We start from the raw sequence: 19585 nt of genomic DNA on the forward strand, positions 1-19585 counted from the left end.
CTTGAAAGCATATTTGAAGTATTCTGGTAAGTATCAAGCAGATTTTTAAAACGTCCAAGCAAATATATGAATGCCCACATGGCTGCTTTCAAGCTAGGAATGCCATGCTGCAGGCAAACACCTCTGGGACCTTTTTTTGTGGGGGGGGGCAAGGGGCAAACACGACGTTATGCGATGCATCGACATTATGTTGGTATATAAACCAGGTTTAGGTTTTAGCATCCAGTGATGGCATTGCTGTATGATAAAGTCAAACTCCAGTAATCTGGGGGGGGGGGACCCCCAATTGTGTTGCAGCTACTTAAAACTTGAACACTCAGTGGCTGTTAGAAGACAAATTGGTGCCAGTTGTACATTTCTTTCTTTTACATGCAATATAAATACTTAAGTTACAGAGATACAAAGGACTGTCTCTGTACAAGGCCATATATTCTGATAGTTTCCAATTTTTTTGTTTACCAGTGCAGTTATAAAGCAGATGGAAAACGATGGATAGAATTTAACTTATTTTTAAAAGTTAAAATTTTCTCCATCAATGGTTTGATTTTCCATTTATTTATTTACTTCATTTAAACCTCGCTTTTCTCCTCAATGGGGATCTAAAGTGGCTTACAACATTCTCCCTTTCTCCCATTTATCCTCACAACAACCCTAGGAGGAAGGTTAGGCTGAGAGTGTGTAACTGGAATATGAAGGTCACCTAGCAAGCTTCCATGGCAGAGTGGAGATTTGAACCTGTGCCTCCCCAGACCCTAGTCCAAAATTCTAACCACTGCACCACAACAGTTCTGTGATGCAGAAGTTTTCTTGTTTGTATAACTCCTGAGCTAGAGTCTAGAAACAGTTCAACCAACAAGGCTGTAGCATGATGACTAATACAGAAAGAGCAACAGCTTACCTCCTGAGTACACCATCCACATTCTGGGCCCACGGCAAGGCACTTGGTACATGTTGCTGCATTTGAGATTGCACATCTGTTTTCTGCTGTAATAAAATATAAAGCCATTAAGTGTTTTGCAAACTCGCCCGGGATACAACATCTACATTTTAAATGGTGAGTTTTAAGAAAAATATCTAACACAAATGACATTTGAAACTTTTACTCCAGGGCATAGTCTGCTTGAAGTCAATGGTAAAGCTTCATTTTCCTTCAATCAGAGAAGGACAGCACTAAAAACCACTGGAGGAGACAAAGCACAAGATTAGTGGCACTCTGCAGAGAGTCAAAATAAAACCATCTCTTTATTTGTTCTATTGTTTAATCATTACAATTCCTACATAAGAATGAAAAAGTTCAGCAAAGACTGGAGCCAGGCAAACAGAAGGGGGGGGGGGGGAGTTACAACGAACTCAAAGAGGGATATATCTGCCTGGCAACCTCCATTTTGGAGTCCAAGCTTTCGTCTTTTTAAGAAACAAAGAACAAAACAGAGGGAGCTGTACTTGCGGCAGTACTTGTGAGAAAAGAGAACTTCTTTGTCCAGGTCCTGACCTACTTGTGTCCATGAGTGATGGCATCCCCCTAATTCTTTTCATGACTTTTGGTTTTATTTTGCTCTTTTCCTAAGTACTTATACCCAAACATAACCCAGCAGCTCTTGGGGATGGGGACATGTCAAAGGGGTACAGTGCTAATTTTGTAGTAGCTCTATAAAATCCCACTGACAATGGATATACTGCCTGCTGTAGAGATTTCATTGGTATTAGTTTTAGCTTGTGCTTATTTTCATTATTTTAAAATAAACTATCTTTCCTTCTTTCTTTTTTGCATACACGGAGTAGAAATTCATTCCTTCATTCCTTCATTCCCTCTGTCATCTGACATAAATTATTGCCAGTGAGGCATTCTGTTTCTCAGGTTAATACACTGAAATAATTTGCCCGCAAGCAGCAGCTAGCTACTGTGACTACTATCCCCAGGAATACACTCACACCCCTTTTAAGCTTGATGCCTCGTTGCATGTTTGAATTTTTAAAAGGGCAGCCTGCCATCCGCTATTTTCAACTCTTTGACAGAGTGCTTTGGATGACTGCCCTTGAAATGCAATCTGTGGTTCTTTGTTCTGTTAAGTTTTCAAGCACATCCAATGTGGCAACAATGAAACATTGCTGTCTCCTTATCCATAAAGCCGCAAAACTGTAATGCTGGAACACAAAGGGCCAACTCCTCCAGCAGCTCCCGCACAGAGGCAGGATCGTCAACCATCAGGACTGTCGGCCCACACCAGAAGGCAACTCCAAAGAGCTAACCGTCAAATGAAAGAAACTAGGCCGAAGTGCTCAATCCCTCTTTCGCTCCAGTAAAAAGGTAAACTGTTCTTTATTAAGACAAAACAGAACAGGAAAGGTACGCAAGCCAAGTCAAGAGCAAGAACATTCTTAGAGCCCCTGTGGATATAATGGTTAAAGTGTCAGAATGGGAACAAAGGAGCCCAGGGTTCAAATTCCTAAACAGAATGCATAATCTGAGATATAATCTTATGGCTGGCCACACTCTCTCAACCTAACCTACTTCACGGGTTTGTTGTAAGGAGGATAAAATAGATGACTGAACTTTGTATGCTGCCCTGACTTCTCTGGAGGAAAATCAGGATGAAATGGAAAATCAGAATGAAATGGAAATGTGAGAGATTCTTCCTCTTTTTTTGTAACAAAAGTCCCCAAACAACCCTCACCCAAGTCTGAATGAAATCCACACACTGAAAATGAATTACAGGAACAGCAGAGTTGCATGGTAGACCTGCTGGAATTTACATCAGACCATAGGTTGGAAACTCTATCATATAAAAAAATCCATGCATACAGAAATCTAGCACCTAGGAAGTTCTTCACAATAACAACAAAAAGAAATAACATGGTTGCTTGATAAAAGTGGTTACCTTTGGCTGGTGTAGTAGTCAGAGACATTAATAAAAGGAGGCATGATTGGCCACTTTTGCATGTGTGCATATCTGAGTGGAGCAAGGACCAAAGAGTCCAGGCATTTGTGTACAAGGTTGCCATCTGTGGCTTTCCACTTAACCAACTTTCCTGTCACTATATTAGATCCTGACAAATGACTAATATAGAAACACACACTAGAGTAGCTACAATATCATCACTGGGATAACACCAACAGGGGCGGTCTGTAAATCACAGAAAGCCTATATTGTGCCTATAATAAACTAAATGCAAGTTAATTTTTTAAAATGAACAGATAAGGTGGGTTTCTCTCATTTATTGTAAAATGAGATTCGGAATCTGTTCGGTTAACAATTTGTTCCAATATTTTCTTATAGAAGTAACATTTGCAGACATGCATTCATTCATAAAGTATTTCTCCTTTAGCTGCCAGTCTATTTTTTAAAAACATAAATTAGAACCAAGGCACTATTAAATTAGTTATTTTTTTAAAGAAAAAAAACCTTTCACTAAAGCTAGAAATATTTTTATGAGCTGGCACTGTACGGAACAGAGACTTCTCTTGCCATTTTACCAAAAGAGCCCAGACAAAACTGCACAATTTTGTTGCCAAAAACCAAGAAGCGAGTTTCTACTGGCTTTAGTTAAATAACTGAGATATGCCAAAAGGTATTTTAAAACAAGTCAGGCCACATTTTGGCTAAATGAAAAACACAATTGCACAGGCTTATATACATAATAAAAGTTATGTGTAGCTGGTTAGCTCATGCCTAATTGTGTATCAAGCTGGAGGATTATAGCTCAGTCCCTTAAATAAGGTTTAATGGCCCCAGGTACTGCAAGAACAAAGAGGGAACACACCGAGGACAAGACTGAAAAGAAGAACAGAGTTAGACAGCATGTCTCACATTCTGTTCTGGCCTAGGCCTTCTCATGGTCATGCAGCAGAATGGTGAGGTGGTAATGAAGTGGTAACCACTTCAGGTTTCAAGTAAAGGATTACTTTCCCCCATGTTCTTCTATGTTAACAATCCCCTGTAGATGGAAAGCTAGCACAGCAGGCAAAGGGCTAAACTTGAGCCTCTGCTACTTTCTAAAAGTTGCTAGGATTTTCTACTTGGAAGAGCATTAAAAAGTTGAGTTTTGCCCCCAACAGTTAGAAACAGTGCAGCCCATTCTACCACCACTTCAGAAATTTACCACCTTATTTATTTATTTTACAAAATTATACCCCAGCTTTCTGCCCCAATCAGAGCTACCAAGGCAGCTGACAAATTAAAAACACATAATAAAAATGTATCTTTAAAACCATTAAAACCAAACAAAAATGTTTTTTTAAAAAAATTAAAACCAAGCTACAGGGTTCGATAAAATACACATACATAAGAACAACAATTAAAACACAGAGAGGGTGGGAGGGACCTCTGAGGCCACCCTCCTAATCTCAGAATGGACACCTTAAACAAGGCCTCAGAAGATGACCATAGCGGTCAGAGAGTAGGAGTAGGCAGTCCTTCAGGTATGCTGATCGAAAGCCATACAAGGTTTTAAAGTAGGGTTGCCAACCCTGGGTTAAGAAATTCCTGGAGATTTGGAGGTGGAGCCTTGAAAGGGCAGGGGATGTACCTCAGTGAAGTACAGTCTACCCTCCAAAGCTGTCATTTTCTCCAGGTGAACTGAACTGTGGCCTGGAGATCAGTTGTAATTCCGGGAGATCTCCAGCCACCACTTGGAGGCTACCAGCCCTGTGAATTGTGCCTGGAAACAGATTGGAAGTCAGTGTAGATGGGCCAAGACCAGGGTGATATGGTCCCTACAGCCCATTCCAATCAAAATCTGCTATGTGGGTAGCCTATACCTCAAACTAATAGCACAACCTTCTGGAGGTGGGGTGGAGATGAAGAAGGAGGCCTGGCTTATGTGAAGCAAAACCCAAACCAAACATCACCCCATCTATACACATCTAAGGACCAGTCTCAGTCTCCAGGACTTGTGTACTATTGACAGACATTCAAAGAGAATTCATTGTGTACATTTAAAAAAATTCTGCTGGAAGTATATCCTAGGAACAGCACATTCCCAAAGCATAGCTGCTATGAGATTTTGCCATTCTCATTTCAGAGCTGCTTCCTTCTGCAAGTTCAGTTCTGCAGATATTTGCTATTTCCCCCCCAAACAGCATTTGCTAGCATCCCTTCCCTTCTCTACCCTTACGTGAAGATGATAGTTTCCACCCGAAGCAATTTTCCTTCAGGGAGGGTAACATTCATAAATGAATGTAGAAGAGTATTTCTTCTGAAGTCTTTTTGTCCTAAAGCTCTCATTCATGAATATAAATATACAAGCAGGGACCTACAAGAATTGTGTGTATGAGAGAGCAATTCCATCCTCCTCCCCAGACACTCCATAGCTTCACAGAAACCTGCCTGCCTGATGTCTGCTTCCCCTACGTCGATGGTGCAGCCTGCCTCCCTGCCTGCTTCCCCCCATCATCAGAGTGGCTTGCCTCCTGTTCCCCTGGCTGCCTCCTGTCCCCCTCCCATCATTGGTGGTCTGCCCCATCAGTGGCATGGCCTGCCTGCCTACCCTTGCCTGCCCCCCATCCCCCATTAGTGGTTGCTACCTGCAGCTTTGGCACCTTGGTGGCAGCAGCTCCTGCTTTGTTTGCAGCTTTGCCTGCCTGCAGTTTTGCTGCCTCAGTGATGGCAGCAGATCTCCTCCCCACAAGGCTGGGAGTGGCACTATGAGCCATGTTCTAGCACAGGAGCTCTTGCTGCACATGCACAGACAACAGCTCCTGTGTTTGGGTTTTCTTTAAAAACAAAACACCCCTCTATTTTCCCAAAAAGTTTAAGATTTTTCTGCAAACCTAGGAGGACCCCCAAATTTGCAGAAATATCTTACTTCTGTGAAAATGGCCCTGATCTGCAGATTTAAGTATCCAGTTTAGCAAGCTTTGTTATTTTAGAGCATTCAACTATCTGTACATAGCTTCTCTGAGGTAATAATGGCAAACCCCATTCCTGGACATTTTATCGCCTTACACATCTTGGAATTCTCAAAGGATTCTTATTGAAAGAAAGACACCTTGGATTCCAGCTGGCAAACAGTTTTAAACTTGAACAACAGGTCTGAGGGCTCTTCATTATCCCCGGGGAGGAATTGGAGAGGCCATAAGCTCCCACCTTTTCTAAGACACTTGAATACTTCCTTGTCTCTGAGAGTAATGGAGGAGGTACCCTCAAGCTTTTTGAGTTGGGTCCTGCCTAGAAGACTTGGAACTGGTACACACATTTCTAGTAGACTTAGTAGTACACACTTGAGTGTATGCAAACAGTGACTGCAAACAAGCTATTACAGATAAAACACTAAACATTTTCCAAACATTTTTCATTTTACAAACACGCTATTTTTGCAGTTGAGTCAGTTCATGCACTTGGCTGCAAGAAATGTAAACACAGGTGAACGAGCCTGTGCTGCCCTGCAGCACTCTTCAGTCATGTCACTCAGCCAGTTGTCCCTGCAGACCTGTACAATTACACCTGCAAAACTCCAAACAAAATAAATGAGAGCCACCTGTATATGAAACTTTGTACCGGCCAATTCCCAAGAATCCTCCCACATGGACTCTCTCTTTCTACATTCAGGGAAGTAGTGGATGTGGTGGAGGCAGCGAGGACTCCTGGGAATTTTCTGCATTTTAAAAAATATCTGTGTATTCATGAAAATGAAATGCACATCATTCCCAACACCTGCTGGACTTCCATCTATCAGCCTTCACAGCTACAGTTAATGCTCATTTTTAAGAAAATATGCAATGGTGACTAGCACAACAAAAAGTTGGCATTCATTATGGTCAATCTTAATATTTAGTTTAAGAAAAAGGCAGTTTGCAGACTTGTAGAATGTGCTTCCAGGGAATTACACTAAGCCAGTATTACTAATTAGACAGGATTAAACAAAGGAAAGAAGGGGGAAAATCAGCCTCTAGCTTTTTAGAGCTCTTTTAGACAGAACGAGTGAAAATATATTAATCACTTGGAGCAGGAAGCCTAAATTGTTTCAGGCAGGAAAAAAGTATGTTACAGAATATGCAAAACACCAAAGGGAGGATCATTCCCCCTGTGAGAGAGCAGCAGAGTTCAGAGGAATCAGCTAAAGACCCAATGCAGCCCTCTTTGAAGTTCAAAGTAAACCCTGGGATGGAGGCAAATGGCTGGGTGGAAAAATTTGGAAGCATGTTGGCCTCATGTTGGGCTTGGTTCACATGTGGGCTTGAGGAAATTGCACAAGATGGGCAATATTTCATCTGTTTCCCCAGGGCCTTTTTTCTGGGAAAAGAGGTGGGGGAACTCAGGACCGCACAATGATGTCACTTTTGGTCAGCTGGAACAAGGGGGGAGTTTTTTAAAGTTTAAATCGCCCTCCGTGAAAATGGTCACATGGCCCCGCCCCCTGATCTCCAGTCAGAGGGGAGTGTAGATCGCCCTCTGCACAGCTCCAGCAGCCATGTGACCATTTTCAAGAGGTGCCGGAACTCCGTTCCACCGCGTTCCAGCTGAAAAAAAGCACTGCGTTTCCCCCAATTTGATTACCTGTTAAATAACACGTTCTCCACTGGACATAATTTTGCACATGTACACACAAAATGGCTTGATGCGCATGAACATCGCTTGTGAATATGCAGAATCTTAAGCCAGACCAAAAACTTCTCAAACAAGCCTAGTACCTGCATTACTCAGCACTGCCGAGGCCACCTCACTCCAGCAGAGCTTTCCATAGACTCTTGTGGAAAAGCATGTCCATCCTTTCTCTAGGCCCCTCGGGACAATTAGCTCCCCCCTCCAATGAGGCCCACTCTTACTTCCATGCACCTCTTCCTGCATTGTACAGCCATGATTCAGATTAGACTGATGAACAGATAAAACAGTTTCTACTGGTCAGTGATAGCACTCATCAAGGAGTAGAGATTTGGCCTACTCTGAACGAGGACGTAAAGCCCTTTAAAGAAGCAGGTTTGCATCTTATGAGGGCAGCTAGATGCACATCTACAGATGGGTCTCTGAATTTCATCTGTAGCACACAGAATTTTTAATCTGCTTTTGTTGGTTTGCCAGATACAGAAACAGGAAATGAGCAGTTATTTATGCCCTGGTCATGTTCAGGTTAGATTACTACAATGGGTTCATCATGGGCCTGCCTTCGAAGACAGTCCACAAACCTTTTATCAAATATGCAGCAAGCTTGGCTTGCAACAACGTACTATTTGTTTAGAAAATCCTTGACTCTCCGGGGCACCTGCCCAATTGTAGTGAACATACCTTTCCAGGACTGAAAGAAGTTCACTGTCGACTCATTAGTTACAGGTTTAATTTCAAATGCTATCTTGGACACCGTAAATGCTCATAGGCACTTAAAGGAGCCTGTACAACACTTATGGTCTTCTTCAGAAGACATCTGCCATCTACTCCCAACCTCTGAGGCAAGGTAGAGGGGGCCATTAGGGACAGGTCCATTGTGGTCACCTCAAGTTATGGAACACCTCTCTTTTAGATACGTTGAGAAGTTGAGCCTGAACACAATCAACAACACAATCACCAGGCAAATTTACAGTGCTCGATTTCCCTCGCCTGCATACAATGCAAGCTTCTCAGGCACATCAGAGATAGTAGAAAATGTGGCAGGACACCTGAGTGGCTAATTGACATTGACAGAGAGGTTGTGGAGAGGCATCTGGCTGCACTGGATGAATACAAATCCCCTGGGCCAGATGGGGTGCACCCAAGAGTGCTGAAAGAACTTTCTAGAGAACTTGCAGAAGTCTTCAAGGCCTCCTGGAGGACTGGGGATGTGCCACAAGATTGGAGAAGAGCGAATGTTATCCCAATCGTTAAGAAAGGGAAGAAGGATGACCCGGGAAACTACAGGCCGGTCAGTCTGACTTCTGTTGCTGGGAAGATATTAGAACAGATTTTAAAGGGATCAATCTGTAAGCATCTGAAGGACCGCTCAGTGATCCGGGGAAGTCAGCATGGTTTTGTTCCTAACAGATCTTGCCAGACCAACCTGGTTTCCTTCTTTGATCAAGTGACCAGCTTACTGGATCGGGGGAACTCTGTTGACGTGATTTATCTGGATTTCAGTAAAGCTTTTGATAAGGTCCCCCATGACATTCTGATGGGCAAACTAGAAGACTGTGGAGTAGACTATAGGACAGTTTGGTGAATAGGGAACTGGTTAGAGGACCGCACTCAAAGAGTGGTGGTCAACGGCATTTCATCAGATTGGAGGGAGGTATCCAGTGGGGTGCCACAGGGCTTGGTTTTGGGCCCGGTACTTTTCAATATTTTTATCAATGATCTGGATGAAGGAGTGGAAGGGCTGCTCATTAAAGTTGCTGATGATACCAAATTTAGAGGAGTAGTAAACACCCAAGAAGATAGAATTAAAATTCAACAAGACCTGAATACTCTGGAGAAGTGGGCAGCTGTGAATAGGATGCAATTCAACAAAGACAAGTGTACAGTATTACATCTGGGCCACAAAAATGGGAAGCACAAATACTGGATGGGGGATACACTTCTGGGCAGTAGTATATGTGAAAGGGATCCTGGGGTAAGAGTGGACTGTAAACTAAATATGAGCAGTCAGTGTGATGCAGTGGCAAAAAAGGCTAATTCAATCTTGGGTTGTATCAAAGGGGCCATAGCGTCGAAATCGCAGGAGGTCATAGCCCCTCTCTATACTGCCTTGGTCAGGCCACACCTGGAGTATCGTGTGCGGTTCTGGAGGCCTCAGTTCAAAAAGGATGTGGCCAAAATCGAGAGGGTGCAGAGGAGAGCGACGAGAATGATCAGGGGTCTGGAGACTGAGCCCTATGAGGAAAGGCTAAGGGCCTTGGGAATGTTTAGTTTGGAGAAGAGGAGGTTGAGGGGGGACATGATTGCTCTCTTTAAATATTTGAAAGGCTGTCATTTGGAGGAGGGCAAGGAGCTGTTCCAGTTGGCAGCAGAGGGTAGGCCCCGAAGCAATGGTCTTAAATTACATGCACAAAGGTACTGGCTGGATATTAGGAAAAACTTTTTCACGGTCAGAGTAGTTCAAAAGTGGAATCAGCTGCCTAGGGAGGTGGTGAGCTCCCCCTCACTGGCAGTTTTCAAGAAGAGGCTGGATGAATACTTGTCAGAGATGCTTTAGGCTGATCCTGCACTGGGCAGGGGGTTGGACTAGATGGTCTTGTATGGACCCTTCCAACTCTATGATTTTATGATTCTTCTGACCCAATGGCCTCAATATTCCCTGACAAAGTTTGTCTTGACAATACCAATTTGCATCCACTGTAGTGGCTTGTGCTACACAGCCAGATCTCTGAGAATGCTTTTGTCTAAATCTTCTTTTTTATTTGAGAACAGGCAACATCCCCTGGGGTCATAGCCAGGTTATTAAATTTACCGATTTGTATTGTAATGCATGGAAGGGCTTGCAGTTTTCCCCCTCTGTTCACAGGAAGTCTCAGATAATGATTGTATTTCATTGTGCAATCCTTTGTTGACTTCTGTGCCTACCCCTGCTGTCTTTTGACACAAGTCTTGTATGTACTACTGCAGCTTGTCATTTTGTTAAATTTATGTAACTTTTTTCAATTAATTGTTATTGCTTCTAGATTGGATTGGGTGTTATGGTGCTACTATTTTTTACTGCATTTGATTTCATTATGTATTTTATATCTGTCTTTACTGATAATTGGAAACCACCTTGGGACTTTTAAAACTGAGATGTGGTACATAAAATTATTAAATACACCAAATAAAATGCCACTCTGTTCACAAACTGTTCGAAGATTACTAGCTCAATGAATTCTTAACCCAAGTTCAAGTCGGGTAATTGCAAACTTCAGTGATTTTGCTAAATAACCGAGGCACCCCATGTCTGAGAATGCAGATTGTGCCAAATAGCTGTAAAACAGCAGCATGCGATCAGTTTCAAGCAGAGAAACAGCAGGCTGGGAGCTAAATCGGCTCCACTTGCAATCCCTCCTCTCAAAGCCAAACTCATTTCTAGTCTCAACACTTGGCTAACCAAAAAACAACGAGCTAGGTAAGTGTACAGCACCTTCCTGCACATTTCTGTCCTTAAACCGCACAACACCTCATTGTTTTATAGCTTTTGCACAGCCAAGGGTCTCAGAGATACAGTGCAGGCACAATGTACTATTGTAAAAAGACATCAATTTCTTTGCTGCTATTCAGTTGCTATTACAATTCACAATCAGTGATAAAGTTCAAAAGCTCTTTTTTTGCATAGCCAAGAGCCTCAGAGATGCAGTGCAGCCACAATGTACAATTAGACTCTACTAAATTTTAAAAAGACATCTATTTCCTTGCTGCTACTCAGTTGCTACTTACAATTTACAATCAGAGATACAGTTCAAAAGTTGACTGGGACAGCAAGACAACAGAGCTTGATACAAACTCAATGAAATATTCTCAAGTTTCACTTGGACCATATTTTTCATTCTACTTATGTCCAGTACAATTCATGTAAATCAAGTAATCAACCAGGGAAGGAAGAGCAAGAGATTTAATCATCGTAAAATACTTTCTTTCTCATTCTGGCTGTGCAACTTCAGACCGAACTTGCGCAGATAACAATGTAACTTGCTTAGGACTGCAGGTCTTGTCTTCTGGACCCAGGGTGAAAGAAAGAAAGAAAGAAAGAAAGAAAGAAAGAAAGAAAGAAAGAAAGAAAGAAAGAAAGAAAGAAAGAAAGAAAGAAAGAAAGAAAGAAAGAAAGAAAGAAAGAAAGAAAGAAAGAAAGAAAGATTCTCTTCCTGCTGAATTGTTGTTTCAGGAAAAGCAACAGCAAAGCAGCCTGAATACTGAGCATTCTATACAAAGCAGCTTTTATTTCATGTAAGTGGGAGGAGAAGCCCACAAGAAAATAAGCAGGTTTGAAGCTATGTTAAAACTTACCAAAGTGAAGCACATTTGATCCCCCACCCCAACCTTTCTCTGCTATTTGCCACTTAAGATGGTTCCTTCATAGGAGGTCTTTTTTGAATATCTTAGAGAAGTTATGAAGCATTTTGCCTTAAGCGACTATACAAAGATGTGACAAGACTGGCAAAGTACTACAGGAACAAAAGGAAAACACTTCAGCAGAATGTTTGGGGAAGTGGGTGGGTGGGGGGAAGGGATGACTCTACTAAGACAGATCACTAGCATCATTTCATGCTGTTGTAAAGTCACTTTAATTTTCTCTCTCTTCCCAACTGCCCTTAATGTTTGCAGTATTTTGTTTCCATAATCTAAAAATCATTTAGATAACAAAGCAGGCCAAAACATGCACCTCCTTAATAGGGAATTGTTTTCTGCTGTGGATAAAGTTATAAATGACAGGTTGCCCAGACCTTAGGTTAAGGACCACCTATTGCCATAAGATACTACCAAACCACTGCAGTCATCTTCAAGGCCCTGCTTTGGGTGCCTTCACCATCTGAGGTTAGACAGCAGGCAACCCAAGAACACACCTTCTCGGCTGTGGCTCTGAAATGAGAGAAGTCCCTTCCCAAAGAGACTAATTTGCCCTTCTCTATCACCATCTTCTTCTAGCGGCCAAAATTTTTTCTGTTTGTTTGGTGTTCTCTAACCATTTATGTGTGGCTGCCTGCTGCATTGGGGACCCTGAACTGTGTGAAAAGGTGGGATAAAAATATTTTAAATATTTAAATTGGAAACAGTTGCCGGATGGAATACTTGCTCAATGGATGTTCAACAAGAGCCCCCTTTAGACTAGCTACTAAGTAACTCAAACGCAGTGGGCCCTCAGATAACTAATCCTATTTGTGCTCTGTCATTTTATTTGGTGGCACATCAACATCTTAACAGGTAGATACTGCATTTTTTTAGCACTTGGGATAAAAAAAAATCTACCACTACTGGAAAGTTGCCTAGATTGAAATTGTTGACACTTCTTTTAAAAAGCGATTGGGGGGGGGGCAGGTTTGATACAGTTTAATATGAGATACTGATGAGATACTGATTAGTGCATGTATCACAAATAGCTAGCAGTTGAACTTGTAAATCACATCATGGACAAAGCGGAACAGTTGGGCCCATTTTTACATTTGCTATGAAATGCATTTCATTTGATTACTTCATCATGAAGTTTTAGAATAAGCCAAATGGCTTTGGGAAATGCTTTTGGCAAACTTCACTATCCAGCGCTCGCATCCTACTATCAGATATTTGTTTCAGTTGGCTTAGTTAAACTGTAATTATCCTTTGGTTGAAGTCACAGAACAAGAGATCCTTTGTTGCTGGGTAGTAAAGCTGGAAGACACTTGTTTCGGAACTCACAACTTTAGAATTCTGCTCTTATGTTCTGTTCTGCTTGCCATTCAATTTTAAATTAAGGCTTACATTCCACCTTCACTTAAAAATTTAAATAATTAGCTGAAATCATACACATATGTTTTTTACCTTTTCTCACAAAATTCATGAACATTATGGAAACCAGGCCTTGGCCATATAACAGACTGTAAATCTGGGATGCTAGTTGTATGTAGGAGGGCAGCAAAAGCAATCCATGACGTTCACAGACAATCAGTTTCTATTTACTGTAATAAAATGGCTTACCACCAGATTACACACAACTAAAAAGAAAAAGCTTTGCACCAACAGAACTCAGTTTTTTCATTGTTTTATTTTAAAAACCCTTTTTGTCCTTTATTTAAAAAAGATTTTCCAAAGGATAAATAACAATAAAGGAATATAAACCAAGCAGCAAGGCTAAGGGATAAAATACAAATTGTAAGTCAAACATACTAACACAAGTGTTGCAGGAATGTAAGACGAGTTTCAGAACTTATGACATAGGCAATAACAAAGTATGACTATAATATTAAAACAGTTAAGACTGACAGACTAAGATCTGGGACATGTACGTTTGAATCCCCACTCTGTGATGGAAGTTTGCTGGATGACCTTAGGTGAGTCACCCTCTCTCATCTTTACCTATCATATAGTATTGTTATTGTGAGAATAAAATGGAGTAAGGGAAGCCACAAGGGAGAAAAGCCAGGTACAATTAGAAAGTAATCTTTTTTTCAGCAGCAAGTTTATTTGAGGCTAGGCAAATCAACTCTAAAGCAAGAGAGAGAGTGCTGTTACTGGAAATGAGTAGGGCATTCCCTCCCCTATACTTGCTTTCATCTTCTCAAGAGATCTTATTTTGAACTAATTCATACATGCATAAAAAGGAATGGGGTATGGCTATGGGAGAATTGCAACAGGCTAAATGGAAAGGGCCACATATTTTCTATGCCTATGAATTTGCACACTGCTCTTTTTTGTGTTTGTGTTGGCGCTAACAGAGCAGCTGACCTTAACTTTCTAGTCCATGTATTCAAAGTAAAATAATTGTGTGCATAAATTGCATGTTTCTTACCTGGAAGTGCTCTCCGTGTAGGAAATTTGAAGAGGCCATCAAAGGAGAGAACTCTGTAATAAGAACCCCAAGTTCATAATATCGCTTTTATGGTATGACTAAGTTTGTGGTGAAAGTTTTGAGTAGTTTGCACGTTTGAGTGGACTTTTGGAATTAATGATGATAATGTTCTTTGACAAACAAAAAATACAGAATTGAAATTAAAACCCTTTTGTTTGCTCACAATCACAAGGAGTACTTTAAGTAAAGGTAAATAAACTGACATGTTTCAAGAAGTCCAGCAATACAGTTTTCTATCTTTCCCCCTTAACCGAGTTCTATGTAACTGCATTCTGCAATTCTGAGGATAATTGTCTCACAATATTTGGAGACAGTCAATCTCTCGATTCAATAAATATCCTAGATTTACAGTGCAAACCTAAAGTAGAGTTGCATCCTCTTATTCCACTGAAGTCAATGGTCTTAGAAGGGTGAAACTCTGCTTATAAGAGTGCATGGTTAATATTTGTATAAATATATGCATACATGTAGAATGGCTTCAGATGGTACACAGAAATGACAACAGTGGAAGTATGAGGCCCAATTTCAGTACCATGCGGGCAAAAGAAAAAGGTATCCACTTGGCCTTTTATGTGTCTGGCATTTAATTTAAACCTTACCCTCACTCAGTGCACATGCACATTAAGCATGCCCAAACAACGAATTCTCAATGTGTTAACAGCACAAGCATGCACAATGTTGACTACGTTAGTTTTTCTTGCTTGCATCATATTGAAACCAGGCCTTATTGTCCCTGCTTCATGACCCTGGGTGCATGGGAGGTCCCGGATGGGGCTGGCGGAGGGGAACCACTTGCCAGTAGAATCCTAAATTTACTGATTTTTTTAAAAAAAATAATGTATGAAATTTGATAATTATAATGTTGTAGTGTCCCCACTAGTCAGCAGGAAGCCTGGAGAGATCAGAGATCATTCCTAGTGAGACGAGCAGGGTCAGGCCAATGGGCCGTTAGTCTCTGTATAGTTCTGGAAGAGAGATCAGGCTGCATACTCACTGCTCAAGCAAACATTCCTTGTTCTGTTTCAATGGGCTTCTTCAGATTAGGTTCCATAAACCTTATATGATTTGGGCACCCACCAACTGATTACAAAGATAACAAAGAGCCAGTTTGGTGTAGTGGTTAAGGACGCAGGACTCTAATCTGGAGAACCGGGTTTGATTCCCCACTCCTCCGCTTGAAGCCAGCTGGGTGACCTTGGGCTAGTCACAGTTCTCTGGAGCTCTCTCAGCCCCACCCACCTCACAGGGTGTTTTGTTGTGTGGATAATAATGACATACTTTGTAAACCGCTGAGTGGGCATTAAGTTGTCCTGAAGGGCGGTATATAAATCGAATGTTGTTGTTGTTGTTATATGTTTATATGAACATTCTTTAACATGAGAGCCAGTTTGGTGTAGTGGTTAAGAGCGTAGGACTCTAATCTGGAGAGCCAGGTTTGATTACCCACTCCTCCACTTGAAGCCAGCTGGGTGACCTTGGGCTAGTCATGGCTCTCTGGAGCTCTCTCAGCCCCACCCACCTCACAGGGTGTTTTGTTGTGGGGATAATAATGACATACTTTGTAAACCACTCTGAGTGGGCATTAAGTTGTCCTGAAGGGCGGTATATAAATCGAATGCTGTTGTTGTCATTGTTATTATTATTATCTGTTCTCATTTCCTCATTGTTGTAACTGGGCAAGCAAGCACAGATCAAGTTTCCCTTGCTTCCCTATCTCTCAACTAGAGATGGAGAGGAGGATAAGCTTTGAAGCCATCCATCTTTTCCAGCTCTACAAGTGCCTGGCATGTGGTGGTGGAGATTGTGTTTAGACTGGAGGGACTCAGGCAAGGGTATAGAGAGTGAGATCAAAGAATGGAGGTTTCAGCAGGTGTGTGTGTGTGGGGGGGGGGCTAAGTAGTCATAGGACACAAAGGGCCTTTGACATGAGGCCCACAACTCAGGGAGGTTTGCAGATTACCTGTCCTCCAGTCCACCTGGTGGTAGCTGTTTCAAGGAGGGAACCTCCTCTCAACTACAAGCTCACCAGGCAAGGGCCTTGCCCACTGCTCTGGAACATGCAGTGGTGCCAGATCAGGGAAGAGCTGGCTTCAGTTAGATAAGAGCAGTTGTGTACTGCTGATTTTTTTAGATCTGTTGGCAGCATTTGACACAGTTGACCATTTGGTTCTGGTAGACCACCTAGCTTCACTGGGGTAAGAGCTACCACCTTACAATGGTTTGCCTATTTCCTCCAAGGATGCTCAATGAGGGTGGTCACCCTCATTGAGCATCCTGACTAGGGTTGCCGACTAGGGAAGGTTCATCCCAACTAGGGTTGCCAGGTCCCCTTACCCTCCCAGAGGGGAGGGGGGACCTGGCACTAACCTTTTTGTTGCTCCTTGCATGCTTGCAAAGCTCCCGTGCCTGTGTGATGACATCAGTTTTGGTGATATCACTTCTGTGTGACACTTCCAGGCACATGCTTCATAGCAGGCCAAGTTGGGCCTCAAACAGGCCCAATTTGACCCATTTGGGGCCAAAATTGGCCCACTGAGGTGTGTGGGAGTGCTGTTGGGGTGGTGTAATGATGTCACTCCCAGGAAGCGATGCTGTCATGCCGCCCTGGGAGTACTCTGGGGAGGCCCATTCCCACACCCTTCCTCCCCATCAGCCTGGTGAGTGGTGGTGGTGGGTGGACTGTGGGAGCAGGGGATTTCCTGCTCCCACTAAGAGCATGTTAACCCTGATTTTGATGGAATCAATCCTGTCCCCAATGCTTTTTAATATGTGTGTATGCCCTCTAGCAGATGCTGTTAGGAGGTTTGGAGTTGGATGCCACCAGTACGCTGATGATACCAGGCTAACTTCTACTTGATACGCAACCAGAAGCAGATATCTCTTCCTTGGCCCAGTGCTTTGAGATCTTAATGGAAGAGGAAGAGTATAAAAATCAAATGAATGAATGAATGTCAAAAGAGCCACATATGGCTCCTGAGGCACTGAGTGAGACTGTCCTACTGTGTTGTTTATTGGGTGTCTTGTGCTATAGGCTGAAACGGTCAACTTAAATGCAGTCACACACAGAGTAATCTGCTTTGAGTCTCAGCTTGAAAGGTGGCCTATAAATAAGTAATTAAAAAAATATCCTTTCAGCCCTTTCCACAGTACAACATTTACAGTTGGACAGTCTTTTAGCACTCTGCATGCAGCTCACTTGACAATGAGTAAAGATGAATCGTCTGGTCAGTCTTTGTAAAGCGTCCACAGGAAGGGGGGGGGGGAATTGAAAACGTATATCAAAGAGGAACTTGTGATATGAGTTATCAACCCTTGTAATCCAAATTCTCAAAGATGCAAATTTTTGTTCGAAGAATGGCCTGCTCCGTATTTTGTTTGTTTTTTAGGATGTAGCCAGAATACATGAATGAAGAAATCAGACAGGTTTCAAACCTCTTGTCTACAACTAGGGCAGGTTCTGAATGAAGGTATGAAATGCAGTCTTGCCTGGTGGGTGACAACAGTGTGTGTGGGGGAAATGATTTGAATCTGATCTGATTTCTATTTTAAGGCCTACCTGCCCGCCTAGATTCCTACTGTATTATTGTAAAATGGAAAAATTAAAGCTATATTTATGTCCTGGGCCTGACTGTATTGTTATTAACTGGACAAATTAAAGCTGTTACACATTAGTGCAAAAGTGTACGACACTGGATCCAGGCCCGCTTGCAGATAGGGTTGCCAGGTCCTTATACCCTCCTGGTTGGGGCGGGGGGAACTGGTACTTTCCAAGAGTTCTTTATCCACACACACATTTTGCTCACGTTAGCTCCCGGTACTGACGCAATGACATCACTGGCAGCGGGCATGCTCCCACGCTTTGCACAGGGCCAATTCAGCCCATTAGGGGCCAAAATTGGCCCCTGAGAAGTGTGGGAGCACACCCACCAGGGAGCACACCTGCACACTGCTTGTCTGTGAGGTTCCTTGCTTCTCAGGTCCATTCCCTGGGTCTCCCTCCCCCCTCAGCCAGGTAAGTGGTGGCAGGTGGCAGAGGCTGGGAGCAAGGGATCCCCTGCCCCCACCAGGGGACTGGCAGCCCTACTTGCAGCCCTACTTGTAGCCCTTGTGGGGGAGACTATGGCTCAATGGAGGAGTATGAGTTTCAGCTTTGCACACAGAAAGTCCCAGGTTCAATCCCTGGTATCCCCAGACAAAATGATCAGATTGTAAACATAAGGGAATAAGTGGCACGACTGTAGAGAATCCGGCCAGTGACTTGTTAAAATTAACAGGCCTTGCCCCCCACTGAAAAAACATTCTGGGTGTGCCCTTGGTCTGGTGTAACATCTGAAATGTGGAACTTGCACATTTATTTCCAGGGAAGAGAAACCGTTTCTCTTTGAATATTATACCAAAAATACAAAAAAATATGCATGGACCTTCCAAAGCCGCTCTATCAGAAAGAAAAGAGTATGAAGAGTTTTTCAAGCTATTGAATGTGGTTCTATAGCCAATTTAAAATTGGTAGCTATAGAGAGCTTTCACATTTAGGCTTTTTTTAGTGTGATTCAGTAAGTTGGCATGAACACATGCCAAGAAAGAGGCTGTAGATTTCTGATCTACTAGCCATTGCACAGGAGTAAAGCAAAACTCTTAACCAGTAGACAGCAGTGGAGCAAAATATATCTGGACTCTGAAGCAGAGACAGCTTTTCTTCAGTGCCACTGTCTCTGACTAGGCTCTGCTTTTTTTTTTTAAGTACAAGTTAAAATGACAAAAACTTCTGCATACCACAGCTGGGAAGGGAAGAAGGAGACCAGACTTTACCTAGTTTTTATAGTGTAGCAGTTCATGAAATTCAGCTGTAAGACACAATACATAAAGTTTCCAAATCTAGTATGGCTCAGCCATGTGGGCCAGAGACTTACAGCTGATATTTTAGTCTAGCAAGACTCAATAAGCACTGGACATATGAGGAAAGGCAAAGGACAACAACCAATAATGCCTCACTAATGTTATTCACTTCCTGAAATATGGCTTTTTGGAAGTGTTATAAACTTAGTAGTGATTTGCTTCAAGTTTGGATATACAAACAAAATGAAAAGCAAGGCAGTTAAGTTAAACAACACACCCAAGTAATTTCTGTTTACAGTACTGGGAAAACCCTGTGAATGAGACATTAAGTGTGCAACAA

At 42.3% G+C, this 19585-nt stretch overlaps 1 protein-coding gene across 1 annotated transcript in view; it reads right to left on the minus strand.

Moving 5' to 3' along the window:
• The window catches only part of ITGB8 (integrin subunit beta 8), a 63773-nt gene that overhangs the window by 40036 nt on the left and 4152 nt on the right, over positions 1-19585 (minus strand). The window contains exon 2 of the mRNA XM_054991970.1: positions 899-984. Coding sequence (XP_054847945.1) covers positions 899-984 — 86 coding nt within the window. The remainder of the gene's footprint in view (positions 1-898; positions 985-19585) is intronic.

The sequence above is a fragment of the Eublepharis macularius genome, chromosome 11 (assembly GCF_028583425.1).
Source record: "Eublepharis macularius isolate TG4126 chromosome 11, MPM_Emac_v1.0, whole genome shotgun sequence".
Lineage (NCBI taxonomy): Eukaryota > Metazoa > Chordata > Lepidosauria > Squamata > Eublepharidae > Eublepharis > Eublepharis macularius.